Source organism: Dromaius novaehollandiae, chromosome 2 (genome assembly GCF_036370855.1).
Source record: "Dromaius novaehollandiae isolate bDroNov1 chromosome 2, bDroNov1.hap1, whole genome shotgun sequence".
Taxonomy (NCBI): domain Eukaryota; kingdom Metazoa; phylum Chordata; class Aves; order Casuariiformes; family Dromaiidae; genus Dromaius; species Dromaius novaehollandiae.
Genome location: NC_088099.1, coordinates 130645926 through 130665922, shown reverse-complemented (window position 1 = coordinate 130665922; position 19997 = coordinate 130645926). Strand labels below are relative to the sequence as shown.

The 19997-nt window shown below is 37.1% G+C and overlaps 1 protein-coding gene across 8 annotated transcripts in view; it reads left to right on the top strand.

Annotated features, from left to right (window-relative positions):
* Positions 1–18679, top strand: part of CSPP1 (centrosome and spindle pole associated protein 1) — a 65526-nt gene extending 46847 nt beyond the window's left edge. For 6 of the 8 annotated variants that reach the window (XM_064507434.1, XM_064507436.1, XM_064507437.1 and 3 more), the window contains 9 exons: positions 526–592; positions 2128–2251; positions 2930–3075; positions 3944–4084; positions 8758–8804; positions 10041–10104; positions 10888–10994; positions 11170–11320; positions 17802–18679. In XM_064507434.1, the coding sequence (XP_064363504.1) occupies positions 526–592; positions 2128–2251; positions 2930–3075; positions 3944–4084; positions 8758–8804; positions 10041–10104; positions 10888–10994; positions 11170–11320; positions 17802–18028 (1074 nt within the window). In that variant the 3' untranslated portion in view covers positions 18029–18679. Of the gene's footprint in view, positions 1–525; positions 593–2127; positions 2252–2929; positions 3080–3943; positions 4085–8757; positions 8805–10040; positions 10105–10887; positions 10995–11169; positions 11321–17801 lie in introns of those variants that run through there. The other 2 variants (XM_064507435.1, XM_064507439.1) reach the window with 2 other exon arrangements.
* Positions 18680–19997: the final 1318 nt, after the last annotated feature.

Sequence of the window (19997 nt, the reverse complement as noted above, 5' to 3'; positions counted from 1 at the left end):
TTTTTTTTTTTTTGCACTTTGAAAAGTAGATTAAATGGTTGTCTATGATGTTTGAATCCCAGTCTACACTGTTGAATCTTTATTGAAAAATGTTTTTTTACCAACTTTCCCTATGAACTGGGCAAAGAATTTTAAAAATGAGTTTGCCGTGGAAGTGATAACTCAGCAAAATACTTTATATTACCATTTCAGAAAATGTTTTAAATAAGACTTTAAACCTTATGTAAACTTGTTCTCTTCCCTAAATGCTAAGAATATTCTGGAAGGTCAGCTTATTTGTATGTCTTTGCTGCACCTGATATGGTTGTGTCTAGATCTCCAAATAGTGTCTATTATCACAGTAATTTGGTTTATGCAATTAAAGATCGGATTTAAAAAAAACATAGATGCTAACAGCTGGTCAGGCTACCATTGTTTCTTCCAGTCTAGCGATGGTTAACATAAATTGGATAAAAAATGAGGAAATATGTCTGATATAGTTGCTTACTTTGAGATAAAACATTTTATATTAATTACAATCACTAGGATCCTCCACAACTGAGGGCTCCTTCTCCACCGGTCCCTGCTAGAAGAAATCAGTTGCGGGCATTTGGTAGGTATTTTCTTCATTGCAGCCTGACTTTTTATTACGATGAACTTGTTGTCATTTACAAATCTCACTTTTCGTTCTTGCTTTCAAAGGAGTTGTCTTATAAAACGTGCATTTTTGTGTAGGCGTTCTCTCTCTATTAGTTAATGTTATCAATGTATTACTATGGTATGTATGAATATAACCACAAGTATTAATATGAAGTAAAAATACATTTATGTGACTTTATCAGGAATTTTTTCTCAAAAACCTCTTTGCTAGTGGAATAGTCTCCAAAGAAAGTGCTAGAATCTTTCAGTCAGGACAGATTTTAACTGCTGTGATCAGAGCACTGCAGAATGTGCCTTATGGAAGAGTTTTGCATTGGCGGAGGAGTAAATCAGCCCAACGGTGTGTAGTGCATTTCATTCCAAACGTTTACATTCTGCTTTCCTGTGTTAATCTGCCTAATCCTCTGCTTGTTCCCCTTTGCTTTTAGCGGTGGTTTTAGAATTCAGACTTGCTGGGAGGATCTCCTTTGTCAGTTATATTGGCAATGTGTGGATGGAAAGCAGTTACTCTTCTTCTGATGCTATTTTGCAAATATAAAAGATACCATAAATTGCCTGGAACATAACTGTATGTTATGTCCTACAAATGTTAGTAGCTGTAATCTTATTTTCACTTGTCAACCCTTAGCAGTCAGTACCTGAGTCCATTGTGGGGAGATTTTCCTCTTAACCACTGAATGGAAAAGAAAGTGGTTCTTAAAACAGCTCTTGCTGTTGCTTGTTTCAGACCAGCTGTCATGAGAGGATAAAGAAACATGAGTCAATGCTTGTATTGGAGTATTTAAGCTAATAAAACTTGTTTGTCTGCTAGATTCTGGGCTCACAACTAACCTAAAAGATAACTTGATATTTTAGCAACTATTAAGCATGTTATTAAGAAGACAAATTTGGAAAACTGTTGACTTGTGGGAGAATGCTGACCACAAAAAAGCAGTTTATTTAGACCCAAGGTAGGTCTAAAAAGCCAACATGAGCCCATACTAAAAATACGTGTAGGAAATTGTGGCCCTCTGAAGCTGAAACTCCTGAATGCTTAGGAAAAAGAGACCGTGCTAAGCAGACTGGTATTCCTCTTTCAAACTCTCCATTGAGAATCAGGAAATGGAAAGGAGGTTGTGTGCTGATACCACCCGATTTCCTGTCTTCTGCCCCTGGGACTCCATGAGGGCTTCTGCAGACATGCTAATCTCTGGAAATTAGCATAAGGCTATTTTCTTGCTGATCTTACAAAACTTTTCCTTTAATTACAACAAAACATTTCTGTTTAAGTTTGGATGCTTTCTGCTGTTTTGGGATCTGGTCCTTGTGATATCTCAAAATACAAGTTCTGACCTAATTTCTAGTATATGAAATGCTGGGGATCTTGTGTTTATATAATCATTGTCCTAATTAACAATTTTTATCGTTTTCACCTTACACTTGTGAAGTAGGAGGAACAAATAGTGTCCCTGGCACTTATATTTTTATATTATTGGTGTTAAATTCCAGAGGAAAGAATGAATGTGATAAATGAATTATCAGAGATGAGGAAACAGCTTCGCAGTGAAGAGAGGCGACTACAGGAACGGTTGCTAAATGTGGCTGCTGCTGATGATGAAATACCGATTACATGGTGAGACTTTCATCTTCATTTCTGAATGTTAGATTTTGTACAGTACCTCAAAGGTAGTATTAAGTTGCTAATATAAATGAGTGCATAAAAATAGAAAAATAGAACTTGATTATAAAATATTATTTATTTTTCTGATGCGCAAGTTTCTTCAACAATCTTGCTAATTTTAGTGCAAGAGTGGCTGTACTGGTTACTCCTGATTTTGCACTGCCCTGTCTTGGACAATGGTTTAAGGCAGGGTTTCATCTCATTACCTTTTTTCCTAGGCCATAATTTGTGTCTGGAAAGTGCTCTATCTGGGGAAAAGCATAGTGTTATAGAAGTATTTTCTTTTAGAAAATCATATACTTTTTGTTTAAAGTCTTGTGTTTACTTCCAAAATGTATTACTTAATCATACCTGTTGGTTGGAAAAGACTCACTAGATCATCAGTTTTACCTCCATTCCATAAAATGAGTTGTTTTTTTTTTAATTTAAATAGGTCATCCCTTTCATAGCACAATATGCAGTGTCATTATTTTCAAAATCCTGTTCCAGTTTTGATAGCTTTATTTAACGAATGATAAATACAGTATATAAGTAAAACTCCTGAACTTTGTTGATACTGAATAATATTTCCATGTAACCCATGAATGTTAGTCGTTAATTGCATGCTGTTTGCTTTACAAACTTTTGAAGCAGGAGGAGAGAGAATAATCCAAAGGACATATTCGAGATGGCCAGGCTTCGTCTGCAGGCTCCTGTAAGGCGACCTTCGTCAAAGGATGCACAAGATCCTGTCAATATACAGAATATCTGGGAATTTAATGAACTTAAATACAAAGGCAGGTAGATGATCTTGTTATCGATGAAGAAAGGTAGAGAAACATCTGCTTCCTTCCTCTATCTTCCCCACTACACAGGATGTAAAGAGAAAAAAAGTCAGCGTCCTCTCACCTACTGCCCATAAACAACATACTCTATGGACAACATTCTGTGCGTATGTCTTGGTGTGCACATTTCTACAAATGCCCAATTTTACTATTGATGTATGGATATTGCACCATGAGATGGTGGCTATTGCCAGTCACTGCATCTACCTGACATTCAGGTGATGAGCAGCCCTGCAGAATTTTCTTAGTGGTATTCTTTGGCACACTGTATGTGGTCTTTTAGATAATGTATGCCAGTTTGACATAGAATTATTTTTTTTCTTTCCCAAAATAATCGTAAACTACTATTCATTAGATTCATACAGTACTTTGACAGCTGGTCACATACAATTGCTAGTTCCTTCCTTGGCTGGGCTGCTGGGATTGGACTCTTTCTGCCACATTCATGAGGTCCAAAGGAGACTGGGCATTATTACTCCTGAATTATCAGTCAGAAAACTCACCTGGCTGCGCATTCTTGTTTCTCAGACTTCTTATGTGTTTGGTATTACGCAGACTGCACATTGAAAACAGAGTTAATTTATTTTTTTTCCTCCACCAACAAAATACAACTTTATGTAGCTTTTGACTTTTCTACTTTACTAGCAAATATGTATTTTTATATAGTACAATCTTAAAATCATCGTTAATATGGCTCAGATTCTTGGTCATGATCGCCATTATATTTCATATTTCTTACGAGTTTGTAGCTAGTCCTTTAAAAATATTTTTCAGAAACATTAGCTTAAGGCAAAATTTAAATTCCATATCTTTGTACTAGATTCCGATACACGTATAGGCTTGAGGCACATGTATCCTGATCCTCCAAAAGATGATCAGACCCTAGAGATTCAGCAGCAGGCACTGTTGAGAGAGCAGCAGAAGAAGCTTGACAGAATGAGAACGAGGAAAGAAACAGAAGGTAAGGAAAGAAAGATCCAAGATACCTTCAATGATCTTTTTTTGGTTTTCCATTTGATAAGAGTTAAAAGAAAAATTTTGAGGTCTGGTTTTACTTCCATGAAGTTTACTTCCTGCCAGCACTGCAGTACAAAGGAGGAAAATGCCCAAATGCTGCGATTCTGTGTTTTCAGCAATGTTCAACAGAAAAAATTGAATGATGCTTTTGTTATTAGTATGACTGACTGTTTCTCTTTGGTTCCCTGGATGTAATTTAACTACTGCTTCACACTTTTTTTTTTTAAAGGAGGGGGGAGGCACTAGAAAAGTAGGTCAGTTACTGTTTCCTAAAGAAAACTGTATAGCAGTAAACAATCCTCAGCTGATTTGTAATGAAGTGTTAGCAGATAAGATCCTTGTGGCATTTCTTCCAATTCTTACTGAAAAAGTATGTGGCTTCGAAACTGTGAATTAGTTAAATTGCTGTCAGTATGTCTTCTCCTATGTCTCTGATCCACTGAAGGCACTTGTAAAGGATTAAAGTCCTCTGATTTTCATAGTCTTGGATTGACTTTCAAAGTTTCAGAAATCTGTGTTCTTAAACAGGCTTTGCTTTAGAAACTGCGTGTAAGATAGCATAACTTGTTTGAGGTTCCAGGATGAAATACCGCTTATATCACTTCAGAGAGATCATCCTAACATAATACACCATTCTGTGTTGTGCATGGCAGGAGCAGTGAAAAGTAAATGCAGTGGCCCTTTCTTGCATGCTGTGAACTCCAAAGGTTAACAATAGCTAATGATCAGTGAGACTACTTGAGATACTGCTCTTGTATGATTGTTCTTCAAAGGTATTTTAGAGTCAAGCAGCTATCATGGAAATTGTTTCAACATTTCCAAAATTAATAGCTGCAACTGTGCAAAAGAATTCAGCTTTGAGTGTAAGATACAAGTTTTGCAGTAAATTATCAGTTTGTTTCTGTATTCTACACTGGCCCAACAAAATTTCTGAAGAGAAACTTTTGTTCTTGTTATTTAGATTTTTTTATTATTATTATTATTTTAGCCCTAGCAATAGGGCTGAAAGTTTGGAATGAAAATAATAATATTTGAAAGTTTCATTCATATTTGAAATATTTGAAAGAAAAATCATTAAACTTTGCCATACTGTCTTAGAAAAACTGGATGCCTTTTCTTATTGTTGGCTATGGTTTGAGGGTTAATTCTGCTACCTGTGAATATATTCACATGAGAGTAGGACAAAACTGATACCAAGATACAGAATATGTTAGTATTTGTATGATGATTTATTCTGTACCCTAGTTGAGTGTTAAGGATGACTTCTGTATCTTGGATATTCTGGTGTTCAAGGAATGTGTACATACATAATACCTATTGCATATATATAATGCAACATTGCAGTTGCAAGTAAGTGCATCTGTACCATCTTCTGTCTTATTTACAAGCTCTTTACTGTCATTTGATGTCTAGATGGAATATGCAGGGTTGTCTTCAGGCTTGCCCTTTCTGGAAGTGACTGAAATGGTGAAAAATAATTCACTAACTTTCACTGAGAAACCCCCCCCGCCCCGCCGCCCTGAATATTTTTCAATAGGCCGATCTGAGATATCTCTGATTTAATGTTGTCTGGAGAGGAAAACCCACAAGCTAGTAAAATCAAATTTGCCTTTTTTCATTAATTTTGAGGACAAGCTGTCATTTTAGACATATGCTAATACTGAATGGATAATGCAGGCGTACATGGTTATGAACTAAACAGGCATTTCCTGGGACAATTTAGATTAGTTGGAAGACGAGCAGCTGAATTTTAAAATGATTTTCCACCAATGCTTGTAGAGGATACTTGAGCAGCCTTTCTGCTGTCTCTCTTACTGCCTTACAATGTAGTTTAGCTTTATAGTCTGCTGCTGCTACGGAACAAGAGTTAATTAGTCACCATGTATACCTTGTATTTCCAGTTTGTTGACCTTGGAGACAAATTCATCATCTTCTCCTAACTGAAAATAGATGGGTGGTTTTATTGGCTGATTGGGGGCAGAAATAAAGATGAATTAAAGCAGTATGTGTTTTTGTACTGTGTGGGAAGTGCAACATTATAGGCTATAGTGGCAAAGGCTAACCTGTTTTCCCATGCTGCTAGCAAAGATCCCACTAATATATTGAAAGGGAGTGACACACGAAAGAACATTGCTTAACTATATGTAAGTCGTATTTATGTTACGTGTTATATGTATTGCCTTCCCTCTGGTGTGTTTTTTTTTCTTTTCCATTACACTGAAGAGAAATACTTGGATTATCAGTAGAACTATAACCCTAAGAAATTTCTTAAATGTACAAAAAAATTTTAAATGCTTGCTCTTTCTCAGCAAATAAGGCAGTTCTGTGCGGTCTTTTTGTTCTCAAATGCTGCTCTTGTTGCTGAATCAGAGAGTGAAGTCAATAAAAGAGACTCACAGTTACTCCAGAGGGACGATACAAGTTGAGCCAGAAGAAAATACCTCTTAACTTCTGCTTGTTTCATATGTAAAATGGAATAATGTTTGTCCCTGTAAGGTACCAGGGGGACGAATCACTGATCTGCCAGTAAGCTGGTTTACTCAGAGAAGCATTTTTCTTTCACTGCCAGCTTAAAACCTAGGAAGGGACAAATAGTGCAGAAAAGTCATTTAAAGAAAGAGCTGTGTGGAGGACTAGATTAAAAAAGGCCTCTGAGGTCAAGGTCTGCCATTTGCATGTTTTCCAGTTGTTCTTGGTTAAAAATGTAACAGTGAAATATAACTGTGTTTTTTCTATTTGGAAATGGTCAAGTGTCTGACTGCAATGGGAATTTCTCTGGATGTGAGAGCTAAGACGTTATCCTTGGAAAATGAGGATTGTGGTGTTCTGTGCTGTTCAGCTGTAGGAACACACAGGGGCACTTCCCTTCCAGACTTGTCATTCTTCTTTATTTTAAGAAAGAGCTCATGATTTTTGTGGTCTGTCTTAAATTTTTCATTCTTATGCACACCCTCAAAGCGTATGTTTTTGTAGAGAGCCAACTGTATGCGAGGGGATGGACAGTGACTTGCTTCTAGTAGAAGATTATTATTTGGGGTGATGGGAGGAAAAGGCAGGGGAGCAGGTTTGAGGTGGTTGTGCTGAAGTGCGAGGCTCTGCTTAACCGGAGTTGGTACTGCTAGCAGGAACGGGCAGTTTGCCAGTCCGAGCGGAGTGGAAGCCAGAGTGCTGTGGTTCTCGATGGTGGACAAAGTTGAGATAAACATGAAATAAGCTTATTAGATGTAGATGCAAGAATAAAAAATTGTATTATTAAATATTTTATTTGAAGACTTAAAGCATGAGTAACTTCAGTTTTACTTCTTGGTATTTCCAGTGTGCAGAGGGTCCTGTTAGGTTAACTTTCAGGATGGTTCTCCATGCTGTCCAGATTTAAGAAGAAAAATTTTTTTTTGTTTTTAATCCTTTCATAAGTCTTTTCCTCTGTGAAATGACCACTGACTGCATAAACCTCTCTTTGAAATCTGTGACCTCGGCATACTCAGCATGCCAAGTGCCTGCTTGGACTCCAGTTCTGGCTCTCGCACCCTGATAGAGCTCAGAGAAGTGACCCCGTCTCCTGCGCGAAGGGAGCTGATTTTGATATGGCTCCCTTCATGCTAGGCAGTTCTGTTGCTGGGCCGTCCCGTGCAGAGGAGTGTATCGTCAGTCCTGCATTCTGTTGATATAAACGCAACTATTTATGTATACTGATAGGTTATATTCGTTAAGAATACTGATTCCTAACAAATGGATGTCTGGAATATAGAAGAAGTCATTTTTGGGTATCCATGAATTTTGACTACAAAACCGTTCTTATGTTTAGCTTCAGTACATCTTAGTACTGAGATTGCTGACTCTGTGTTATCACTAGATCTTGAGAGACATTAAAAATGATGGCAAAGCACAAAGCTGGGGTCAGTAAATATGTGGCTTAGGTGGCCTATGGTTATGAAAGGGGGAAATTCATCTTTGGCTTTTTAACTTTTGAAATGCAATACAGTATGGGTTTGTTTTTCCACTTGGTTCATAGTAAGTTTAAGCAAAGCTTGATAAATGTGAAGTTGAGTGCAATGTAAGGTAAATGAGTAAGTAAATGAGTGAGATTTCTCCCCCTTATTGTGTTTCGTGGCCTAGCTACTGAGTTCAGGTGGAGTTTAAAGCACTGCAGTTTAGTGCTAGCAATTATTCAGATATTGAATACTATTAACTTGCACTCTTTTTTTTATTAATTCTCATATACATTTAATATAGAAAAATACATTAAATGTACATACATTTAATATTTGAAAACAAGGACAAGAAAACCAAAATATTCATGCTAGGGAAGAGAAGATAATCTTAATTGTAATAAAAACACCATCTACTTTGAGTTTACTGGGCACAGTTTGGAAAGCAGGTTTCTGTTTAAATGCCACTTCATCTGAAATTACTTAACCTGGTGTGTTTTATCAGTGAACAAACATCACATTGAAATACTTTCAAATTATTAATTACAATAATTTAATAAATATAAATAAATATAATTTTAAAGAAGTCTCATAGTGCTTTTCATATTTTTGTAATATGCTGCTAAAATTTCTAAATACATTTTTACATAAACTGTTTTTATGTCCTTCGGCTGTCTGGTTCTTGTAGAGCAAGATGATTCTGCTTCTGGCTATAACCCACAAAAGGCAGGACTGGTAAGAATAAAACAGCTTTTATTTAATTTTATTTTTATTTTCACTTCCCCTCTCCCTTTTTCTGCCTTTGAAGTGTGAGAAATATTGTGGCTTGTACAGAATTCAGAGGAAGACATACACTTAAATAACAAGCCTGCAAGCTCATTTGCTTCTCTTGTAGTTTGTCAATACAATGAGTTACAGCTTTTTTTAACTTGACATACAGCTTGTTTCTCTTTGTATATAGAGATGGTTTTATTCTCAATTCCCTCCTCCTTTCTGTATTCATAGATGCTTATTTTTTATTCATTTGATGTTAGATTACTAGTGGTGGTGTGAATTAGTAGAAAAAGAAGCTGGTAGCATACACTCTGGATTCAGATGACTTGAGAGATGTATATGGCCTTAAATAATCTGACTTTCTGTCTCAAATGAGATGTTTTTCTGACTCAGTGAAGAGAACCAAATGAGACTGTGCAGAGCCAAGCTGTTAGCCTCAAGGACACTACCGTAACTACACACAGAAATGAAATGTTATTTAAAAAAAAAAAAAACCAACACATTAGTGTATTTTATAGTTTTAAATTATTACCTGAAATTCTTCACTGGAGCAGTGTTTTGCAGTAAATATTTTGTTTTATTGATAGTTTCTATTGCTTTGACTTCAGAATGATTTTCAACATAAAGTATTCCATAGTAGAATTTCTTCTGTAACAAATGGCTGCAACCATGGTTGCTGTGAGCTGCAAGTTTAAGTCCTAGTGCTTGTTATTACTACATAGAAATTTTATTTTAATGCTTTAATATCAAAGATTGTATGTGGTGGGATTAATAAAATTTATGGAATCATTCTTCATTTGATCAGTGTTTGGTACAGCAGACCTAAAGACAGTGACTGTGCTTAAGCTTTAGGAGAACAGTCAATACCTGAAGCGAAGTTGTGTGAAATTAATATGAGAGACAGAGATGCCTTTCTCGATGTGTCTGCATTACACAAGTCACCACAGCAGTTGCCGTGTATGTATTCAATTTCAACAAAAAGGATTATTATAGAAAAGTGGAAAGGTAGGGAAAAAAAAGTTGAACTATATAAAAATGCATAGCTTCTTTTCACAATGAAGTAAACAATAGTACAGAACACTACAGTTGCTATTTCCTTTGTAGAAATGTAGATGTTACATTTAAGTTATTTATAATTTGGCCCCAAAAGATATTGAGGCATCTGAAGTTGCATATCCTCTGTTTTTACTTTTGCAGTTCAGGAATGAATCTAATGAATTCTTGAAAAATTCACTGTTGGAATCTGATAGTGCTTTTATTGGTGAGTTTATAGCTTTCTTTAGCTATATTTTGATGCATGTACAAACAATTAATATAATAACTTTACTCTAAAATGTCTGATTATTACCGTTCTAAAAGTTGCGATGGGTGTAGCAATTGTCATTTTTAAAGTATTAGAAAATTATGTCTCCAAATTAAAAGACAGATCTTTGTGGAGTTGTACTGTAATAAATTTACATGTAGATCACACCTAAAATTAATGATGCTACTTGTTAGGATTAGGGTTTCCCTATGGGGAAAAAGATAGTAATACAGAAAACTTTTTTAATAATTCATCTGTTTCTCCAAAAATCCTTGATCAGTATAAATCAAATTTATTTTTCAAACTTAAATATTTCAATTTTGAACAAAAATAATTGTTTTTGATTTAAAGATCTCTAAAACTCATGGATCTGATGTAAAAGCTTCATTAAATTATCTTGGACTTGCCAGAAAACGAAAAACCCACTATTTCAACAGCTGTAGTTTTATTTAAGTGTCACAGTATGTCCCTTAGCACGCCAAATAATCTCATAGCAATGCTGCAGAATTGTTCAGTACTGAACTATATATATTGTGCGTGTATACAAATGCACATATACGTATATACACACACACATATATGCTTCTCTCTTTATTTTTTTAAACTTAGTGTACCATACTGATTCCTGTGATTAAGTCAACCACAGTACACTTGCTTGTTTCGAAGCATAATCAGGTTTGAACACTGTAGTATTTTGATTTCTTTGAAAGTGATTTATTCCAGGTCTTCCTGTTTTTCCAGGTGCTAATGGGGAAACATTTCCTGCCTTAGAAGTTAATCTATCATCGCAGCTTCCACCATCTGCAAGGGAGAAGAGACGAATAAAGAAGAAAGCATTGGAGAGTAATGTATGTATGATACCCAAATTGGGCTAAATACAAAGGCAGACAACAAATCTGATGCTGTCAGACAGTTCCTGTGGTTCTGTAATAGGTGATGTGGTTACAGAGGGTGTACATGGACAACTATTTGCCTTTTTAAAAAGTAATGTATTTAACTGAAGGATTTGTGCATTTTCTGCAGGAGGATGTTCCATCAGGCCAAACACCATTGCCACAGCCTGACAGCTTCTCTTTGCACTCAAGCTCCAGCCTCAATGTCGATCAGTTGAAAGGCAAGAATGAAGAACGATTGCGCAGACTGACTGTGCTCCGAAGGAAATCTGCTCACTTAGGTATGCTTTGTGCCTTAGAGATCTTGTAGTAAATACAAATATTAAGTAATTACATTAATTAAAGGAACAAATATTAACACACGGCTTGTAGTTGAACAGGAAACAATTATCTCAAACACACAAATTATTTCAAACTGACTTAACATTCTGTAGTTGATGCAAGAAGTTTCTCAGCAAACTTCAGCACAGCATTTTAGAGTAGGTTTACAGGAGGATAATAGGAAAAGATACTGTAATTCCTGTCTGATCAGCTATTCACTCTTTTCTTGTCTGTATCACTTTTAATATTGCAATATGTCACTGGTGGCAGTAAGATGTGGATATGCAACTGCATAGTTAATATGCTAGTGGAAGGAAGTGAAACTCCTGACTGATTAATGTTGGCAGGTTGCCCATGTGAGTTGGCTGGCATTCCTAGGAACCAGGTAAAACTGCCTACATCCAACCAGCATGAACATATGCCAAAAACTGTGTATAAAGAAATACTTTATTTTCTAGATAATTTGGATTTTCTATTGGTCTATAAACATAAAATGATCATTCAGTATTTAAGAGCTTGATGTTGATGTCCCTTTTGTCAGACACGCACTCAAATTTATTACATGTGACTGTAAAATGCATCAAACTCCAGGAGTTATCTCAGAGCTGCTCCATAGGCTAACTGCGGGATGTAGGTCCCTTTTGTGTTTGAGGTACCAAATATAGCAACTATTAACAGCCTTTAATTTCTCACATGGATTATGACCCAGTTGATACATTTTGTGCTTATGAATATAAAATCCCCCTTTTTTAATAGTGCAGTTGCTATGCTGTCTAGGCAATTATAAAACCAGTATCCTGTTTATAAACTTGATGAGACTACAGATGCTGACAATTTTTCTGATTCTGTTGCTATGCATACTCTTAGAAACAATTCATCCTTTAACTGTCCCACCGTGATTTTCTTCGTCATTAAAAACAACAGAGAAATCCACCATGTTTGACTCTCTCTCTGCCTTTTTTGACTTCTATTCATTTCTTCTATCACCTAAACAAATGTACTCCCCAAATGCTTTACTCATTTTACTCTTCCCAAACATCTTTGCCATATGAACTCTCTTTTACTTCTCTGTCCTTCTTCTCTCTTCACATCTTTATAATTTCACTTAAAGTAATGGGAACTACACTTTCTTTTGCTTGTCTTTTTCATCATGGTCTCCACAGCTTCAGCCTTTGAGTTACTTTAACTCCTTTGTCAGCTAACAGTGTCTCTGTTATCTGGCTGTGCTCTAGCCAGCTAAAACATTAGATCTTCAGTAGCGCGCTGTGTGTGTGTGTATATAGCTACTGGAATATATTTATATGTTTAAAAATACACTAAAAGAAGAAAATACTTATTTTAAAAGTCGCTTGTTCTTTGGAATACATGGGACCATTACTCATGCTTAGCATGTGCACATCTTGGAAATGGAGCAAGAGATCCTTTTGACTAATAGGGCTTTACTTCTGCCTGCACTCATGGTGTCATGGTTCCCTCCTCACACTTGGTGACTTTCCAAAAAAAAAAAAAAAAAAAAAAAAAAAAAAAAAAAAGTGAACCCACGTGCTTCACAGCATGTTTGCCTTCCTAACAGCTAGGACTATTTCTCCCCCACCCTCAGAGACACTGCTGGAAGAAAACAACTCTTTATCAAAAGGAAACAGGTTATCTCTCCTTGAACTGCTCAAGGGATGAAAATTTGCAGGCTTTCACATATCTTATGAGCTGACTCGGTCCACACGCTAAGGACTTTGTTTACATTTTCCTCTATGGCACTGATGTGGCAATCCTGGAGCCGCTCTAGTGTTGTTTTCGTAATTGGAAAGTGAGTGGATTGCAGAACCAGGCCTCCTCCTCTGTTTTCACCCGTCCAAAATACACTCCCATCAAAGCAGACATGCTGCGTACATCAGGCTATGAAGCCTCTATCAGCAAGTCAGCAGCTACTAGTTTCCTTTCCCCAACGGACAATGTGTACATGTTCCTAACTCTGTAAACTAATCCAGACTTGAATACAGAAGAGAAAGCTCTTTCACAGATTTAAGCACCAAAATCCACATTGGATGTGTGGCAGAGACCCCACTGCATGTGTGAGAAATTGCATTAATTGCCTCAGGCTCTTTAGTCATCCTTCCGCAGCCTTCTGCAAACCTTATGTAACCTACAGCAGGCAACAGCACTAGTGCCAGGCCTGTGCAAGCTGACCGAAGAAGAGCACCAAGATCCCCTCCAGGGTCCTGAACGAGTTTGTTCTCATTTAGTGCTAGGATCTGCTATGGTAAATGCTTAGGGGGAGTCCAGACACTACTCAGTTTCTAAATCAGTATTTCAGGTGAAGGAAAGAGGTCTACTTATCCCCAGCCTCCAGATACAAACTGAATTACGATGTGCAACTTACATGAGGCCAAAATAAAAACAGGAGTTTTTATGGAATATACTTAAGTGTTTATACTGCAGTTGATCTGTTTTGCTTTCTACAAGCAGCACTAAATGTGTCTGATACACTGAAGTGCACTATGATAGTATCTCTGGCCAAAAAAAAAAAAATAGTTCATTCTTCCAGCTTCTGGAAGATCTGAGTAATGACTTTGCCTTTGAAGGCAGTAAAACTGGCAAATGCAGCGCTCCCTGTCCTGAAAGTCTGCAGTTAGTTTGTTTCTAAACAAATTCTCTTTATTTTTTCTAAATATCATTTTTTTAAGAAAGGATCAAACAGAACAACTTATTTTCCTTAAGCATGGTTTTTCTCTAGCACGTACTATTGTTAACACCAGTATAAGTTATGTAAAAAGCACAGGTTCCAACTGGAGACAGACTTAAACCTTTGCCTTCCTAGCTGTCTGACCTGTCCTTTACAGGGCAGCTAGTTTGATATCTAGTTTGGTAGCTAGTTGGTGCTATGTTATAACCTTTTCTCTCTGCTCTTCAGCCAAGTACTTCCTTGGCATTCCTCTTCTAGAAGCCTGGTGACCTCCAGCTACTGGGTCTTGGTGTTGGATACCAGAATTCAAGCAATCTTTTCAGTCCTTGTCAGAGCATCTCTTGGTGATACTCTTTAAAGCAAGAAGTGGTGTCTTTTTTTTGACTTGAAACAGTAGAAGAACTGCCTTGAAGTCTAGTACAGAGACTCTTGTTGCCAGTCTTTCCTTGCTTTAAGAAATGAAAATCGATGTTACCTGTTTCATGTTCAGTAACTCTAACTTCTGTAATTTTCTTGTTCAATAGCAGTTTGCAGCTCTGTGTGCAACATACCTTTCTTTTCCATTCACAAAGCCTACAGAAAATAGCTAGGATTTTGAAATTTTTTTGGCATCTTGCAACCACTATGTAGCTTGGTATATCTACAGAAGGAAGTTTGTTTATTAAGTGCCCTTTTTCATGACAGCACCTCTAAGGAAATTTGGGATGCTGATGTATCTCAGGAACTGCCTAAGGATCACCTCAGCATTTGCCCAGTTCAATTCAAATAACCCAAACTTCTTTGCAGTGAACCTCACTTCAAAAATAGAGAGAAATCCATATCTGCTCCACCTTGAAATGCTTCCAAAAATTTTAAGAGTTTATTCACCCATGAGAGAGACTATGCTCAGGGAGGTTAATTGACACAGAAGAAGTATCCCAGATCTCAGGACATGACAGACTGTGCCTTTGGTGTACTTTGTTTACTAAATCTCATCTGCATGTATTGTGCAACCAACCTGAAACTGTTTTGATGAAATCCTCGTCATAAAACTTGTAGAAAGATACTTCATTGAGCAATGGAGTACCCTTCCCTGAACATAAAAGCTTTGCTGACAAGGATAAAATGGTCTTTATAGTCCTGAGATAACTTTAAATATAAGTGTGTGGAGTCTCTGTAATTCATACCTACATCTGCTAAAGCTCAAAGCCACTCATCCACTCATCTACCTAGAAAACATTTCTGATCTATCTCCAGGAATCTGTAATTGAGGTGTTGGGAGATGACATTACTGCTAATCATGTCCTTTCTTCTCTGTGAGGAAGCCGGCAGGTTTTGAAGTTAGTGTATTTGTCCCACATGCCTTTGCTCTTGCTGAGCATGTAGAAGGTGAAGCAGTTCCCAGGCAGGCCTGAGTAACTGGTGAATGCTGAGTTGCTGAATGCTTCCCATAAATGGGGCTCTCGGACATCAAAAAGAGAGAGAGAAAGGTTCTAGTTGTGACAGGGTGTCTGTCCCAAGAACTTGAGACAAGTGGAAGGATGGAGTGATGGTGGCATGAGATCCTGTCGGTAAACTTCCCTGGACGGCCTTAGCTGTCTCCCTGGCATCATCCATTTCAACAAATTGGAAGCCTGTATCTTGCAGAGCATCATTCCCATTCCAGGGCCAGTGTGTTTTAGAAGCCTACAGCAGTGTAGTTATTGTGGTCCTCAACGCGTGCTTCTTTCTAGATGGAAGCCTCCTTGCCTTTCAAATTTCCACAGCACACTAAGGTCCTCATCTGAAGCTTAACAGCAACTTGTTTTTGTCAATATTGACAGTAAGTGTTGTATCAACTCAAACAGCAGGAGACCCATGATTTTATTTTACAGATTCTCCTGTCTTTTAAGCACAAGCTTATTTTCAGGCTCTGATTGATATATTTGCCTTTTAGTACATTTTTTCTCCAACTTTGATATTCATGCTGTAATTAATATGTGTTATTATAGGAGAGTAACAGTCTTATTTTTTAACAACTAATAAAGCTACCTGTATTCTTTTAAGTTCACAGGAAAAAGTAGCAAATCAAATGTCAAAATCCAGTTTTCCAGATCTTTGTATTTTTTTTTCATCGTGAGTTTTCTGGACTCAGTTTTTGACTATCATTTTCAGGGTAAGTGAGCAGACTTGCTCTGCTGTTGAAAACAACTAGCCCTCTCTCTCTCTCTAGTACTAGACTTCTGAGAATCTCCAGGTTTGTTTGAGAAGAACGTTCATATGACCCAGCATTTGGGAAACAGACAGAGGTTCACTTTGCCACCTTTAAACCCAACATCAAGCAAAGGAGACGGCAGGCCCTAGAGAGAGGGACCTCTGTTTAGTCTTTCAGTGTCACAGGGAAATTTTATTGCAACCAGACTGAGGTAGCTTGGAGGAGGTACCCCTCTAGTCACTGCCTGTATGATGTCTGTATGCATTCTTGATAGCCTCCATTAAGAAAGATAAGAAATGTTAAAATAAACTGAAGATTTGGCCTTCAAAATCCTGGATGACATCTGAATAAGAGGGAGAGAAATAGCCTCAGAAGTTGTACAAATAGGTGTCTTACTGAGGAAGTGCTTTCTTTTATTAATGTTAAAGCCATAAGCTTTAATGAGTAAACCCTTCCTATTAGTACAAACTAATTTTCTAAGGTGAAGAAATACAGTAATTGATTCAGATTACTTCACTGATTTTATAAAGAATGAAGTAAAAGGTAACTAGGTATCTGAGTGTTACTAACATAACAATTTTGTTTTGTTTTGTTTTGTTTTGTTTTGTTTTTTTTTTGCAAGTTTCAGTTTTGTGCCACAAACCATAAAGAATGCAATGAACCTGGTCAGAAAGTAGATTTTCCTTTTGTAGTGGAAACAACATTTCATAGAGTAACCTTGGTTTAATATCAAATTTTAAAATCTTTTTTCAGAATGAAAAACTGAAGTTTGGAAAAATCATTTAAAAAATATGTAACACTTATGAATAAAGCTCAGTGAAATAATATTTCAACATTAAAGAATATAAAAATCTGTCATGTTTTACTGGAATTAGTATGTTTCTGCAAAAATGTTTAAAGTTCTTTTTCTAATCCAAAGTGCTCTTTTCTAATCCAAAGTGTTCAAACATTTTTGTGTCCAGTTAAGAAAAAAAAATTCTCATGTAAACAACTGTTTTAAGAAGAAAATATTGCAATTACGGAAGTCTTGTTATAGTTGCAGGTTTTTTCATTATTTTTGGTTTATGTATGTAAAAAAACAAACACTGTGAAGACAAACAACATATCTTAGACAAAAGATTATATTTTATATATTAAAAAAGTTCAAAGGGCAATGGTAAATTTCTTTGTAGACAGAAGATACAACTTACTTACCAAATACTTATTTCAGAAGGACATTGCGTTAAGATTATTAGCTATGCTGGAATGCGATGTACAGACTTCCTTGCATTTGCAGTGTTTAAGATTCAACTATTTTTCTTTCCTCTCTTTAAAGAGACTGTCTGTATAATGTTATGTTAGCCATAACATTGTAATTTAATGATCTTGGTTTTTTTATATGCATATATGCAATGACAGATTTGACTCATCTCCGTAACAGGGCTCCTTGGAAAAGCAGGAACTCTCCTCTAAGGCCACTGAAGTTTGCCTGCATGCTGCCCTGTGCTGGTCTGGTGGGGGAGGAACTGTTGGCTTAGACACAAAGACTTTGAGTACTTACCTGTTGACTGTAGAGGACTGTAGTATTTTATACGTCTTTCTCTCGTAGGTGATAACATTTCCTTAGGAGAAGATGATGACCTTTTGAAGCCTGTTCCACCCAAAGATGGCAGGCGGCCCCGTTCTGTTGACACCATTGCAACGGAGCCCTGGCTGCGACCGGGAACATCTGACACCCTTGAAAGGTTCATGGCTGAACAGCCAAGCCCAGCTAAGCTTTCGCCTGAAAACACGGTACCACTCAGTTGGCAAGGCCTCTCAACTGCACATGGCTGAATAAAATCCAGGTTGAAACCAGCTGTGCCTTTCATCAGAGAAGGGACTGTTCATCACTACTGCACTTTTTATGGTCTCTTGTAGGGAATATTTCTATTTTATGTAAATGGTGTGGAGCTGTAAGGATAATTTAAAAAAGCAATACTAAAGTAACAAAAGCTGCAGTGTAACTGACTTACATAAAAGGCAACTCTTGCACAAGGAGTGTTTTATGTTACATCATGATGGAAGGGGAGGAGTTTAGCATTTTTTGCACTTTTTAATGAGAGTTAGTTTCAGCCTCAGAAATGGATTTACAGAAAAAAGTTTGTGTGTGTGTGAATTTGGTATTAAATCAAAGTTAATTTTTAGCTCTGTTTGTTTAGAGCCATTTAAACTCCAAAACTATCATCTGCAAATACAGTAATCCAACAGCAGAGGTGTTTTACCAAAAGCATAAATAATTGACAAGAGCACTTGCTTTTCATACAGTGATAAGTTGTATACTGCATGAAATTTCAGAAAACAGAGTTTTATGGAAAAAAAATATATATTATACTGTATCTTATGTTCCCTAATCTATATGTGCTGGAAATACAGATGCTGTTGCATATATTTAATTTATGGTCCTGATTTAAGAGTTAATAAATTATTTTGTTACTAAAAGTTAAACAGACTTTTCTTCATTTCCTTTTTGCTTTGGCTTATCTTCAGTACTGAACTAGCCTCTGCTTGGGAACAACAGCCAAACCAGAATACAGGTGACAAGGGTGACCTTGCTGAGTTGGTTTTTGAAGGAGCAGGAAAAACACCTAGGAAAGCTGATGAATAAAAGCACAGATTTTTAGCAGGAAGGAAGTGTAGATGGAAGCACAATTTTTTTAAGAGTTCAAGGAACTGAAACATGTTGAGGGGAAGCTATGTGAAGAATGTAACTTTCCTCTTGGTTAGAAAGTCCAGAAGAGGGGCCAAAGCTTTGACCAGCAGGAAAAAAGCAAATGCTGAGGAAATAGCAACAACTACAAATTTCATATGGCTACTAAGAGGCCTGCTTCAGGCATCCTTCCTCACACTTGGAAGGCTGTGGCAGACACTATTCAAAGCAGCAAGGTTTTGTTGCTTTGCTTTCTCATGGGTTCAGCATGCTCCTTCCCAAAGAGGCATGCTGCATCAGCCTTACTGACTCTCACCATAAGTTTTTGGTTCATCAGTTTGGGACTGACAACAGTGGTCAGTAAGAGAGGGATGCAAGGAGCCTGGTGTAGTCAGAGTTCTGGAAAATGGGCATAAAGTACATGCTTCATGGCTATTTGATTCTTGTTTTTAAAAACCCCAAATAATTTTAAACAATCAGTGCCAGGGAAGCTCTTCGACACTACAGTTATCACCAAACTGAAGCCTCTTGCTGCATCCACCTTTTCTATCGCATCCTTTTCTTCAAATTTGTCATGTGCCTGCCAACCAGCCTTCCCCTTAGGAATGCCTGATCCCTCTTTTCAATTGCTCCATGCGTTGAACTTCAGGTTATATGGTTACTGTATTAGTTCCAGGAGAGCAACTGAACTTGTCTTCACTGCTTTCTCATATAGCACCCTAGTTTCACCATTCTCTATTTGTTTAACTTTTATCAGGCTTTCACTTCCAATACAAGCATAAATCCAGTGTTACCTTAAAAATCCCAGCTTTAGCCAGCCTAACACAACACTTTTTTTTTCTTCCCCCCACAAAACCCTGTCATTTACCATCATCATCTGGCACTCTTTGCCTCCAATCCAGTGTAGACCCTCCACCCTTTGCTTCCTTCACCTTTGCACTGACCTGAAACTACTGGCTCAGCTGACAGCAGCAGCAGTTAGCACAGGTACATGCTTCCTTACAGCTGTCCTCCCTTTGGCCTCCATGATACTGTTCTCCCCTCCCCCCAGCCATCTCTGGTCCTTCAACGATCCTCACAATCTTTCCTTCAGCTTTCTCTGCAAATCAAATGGTC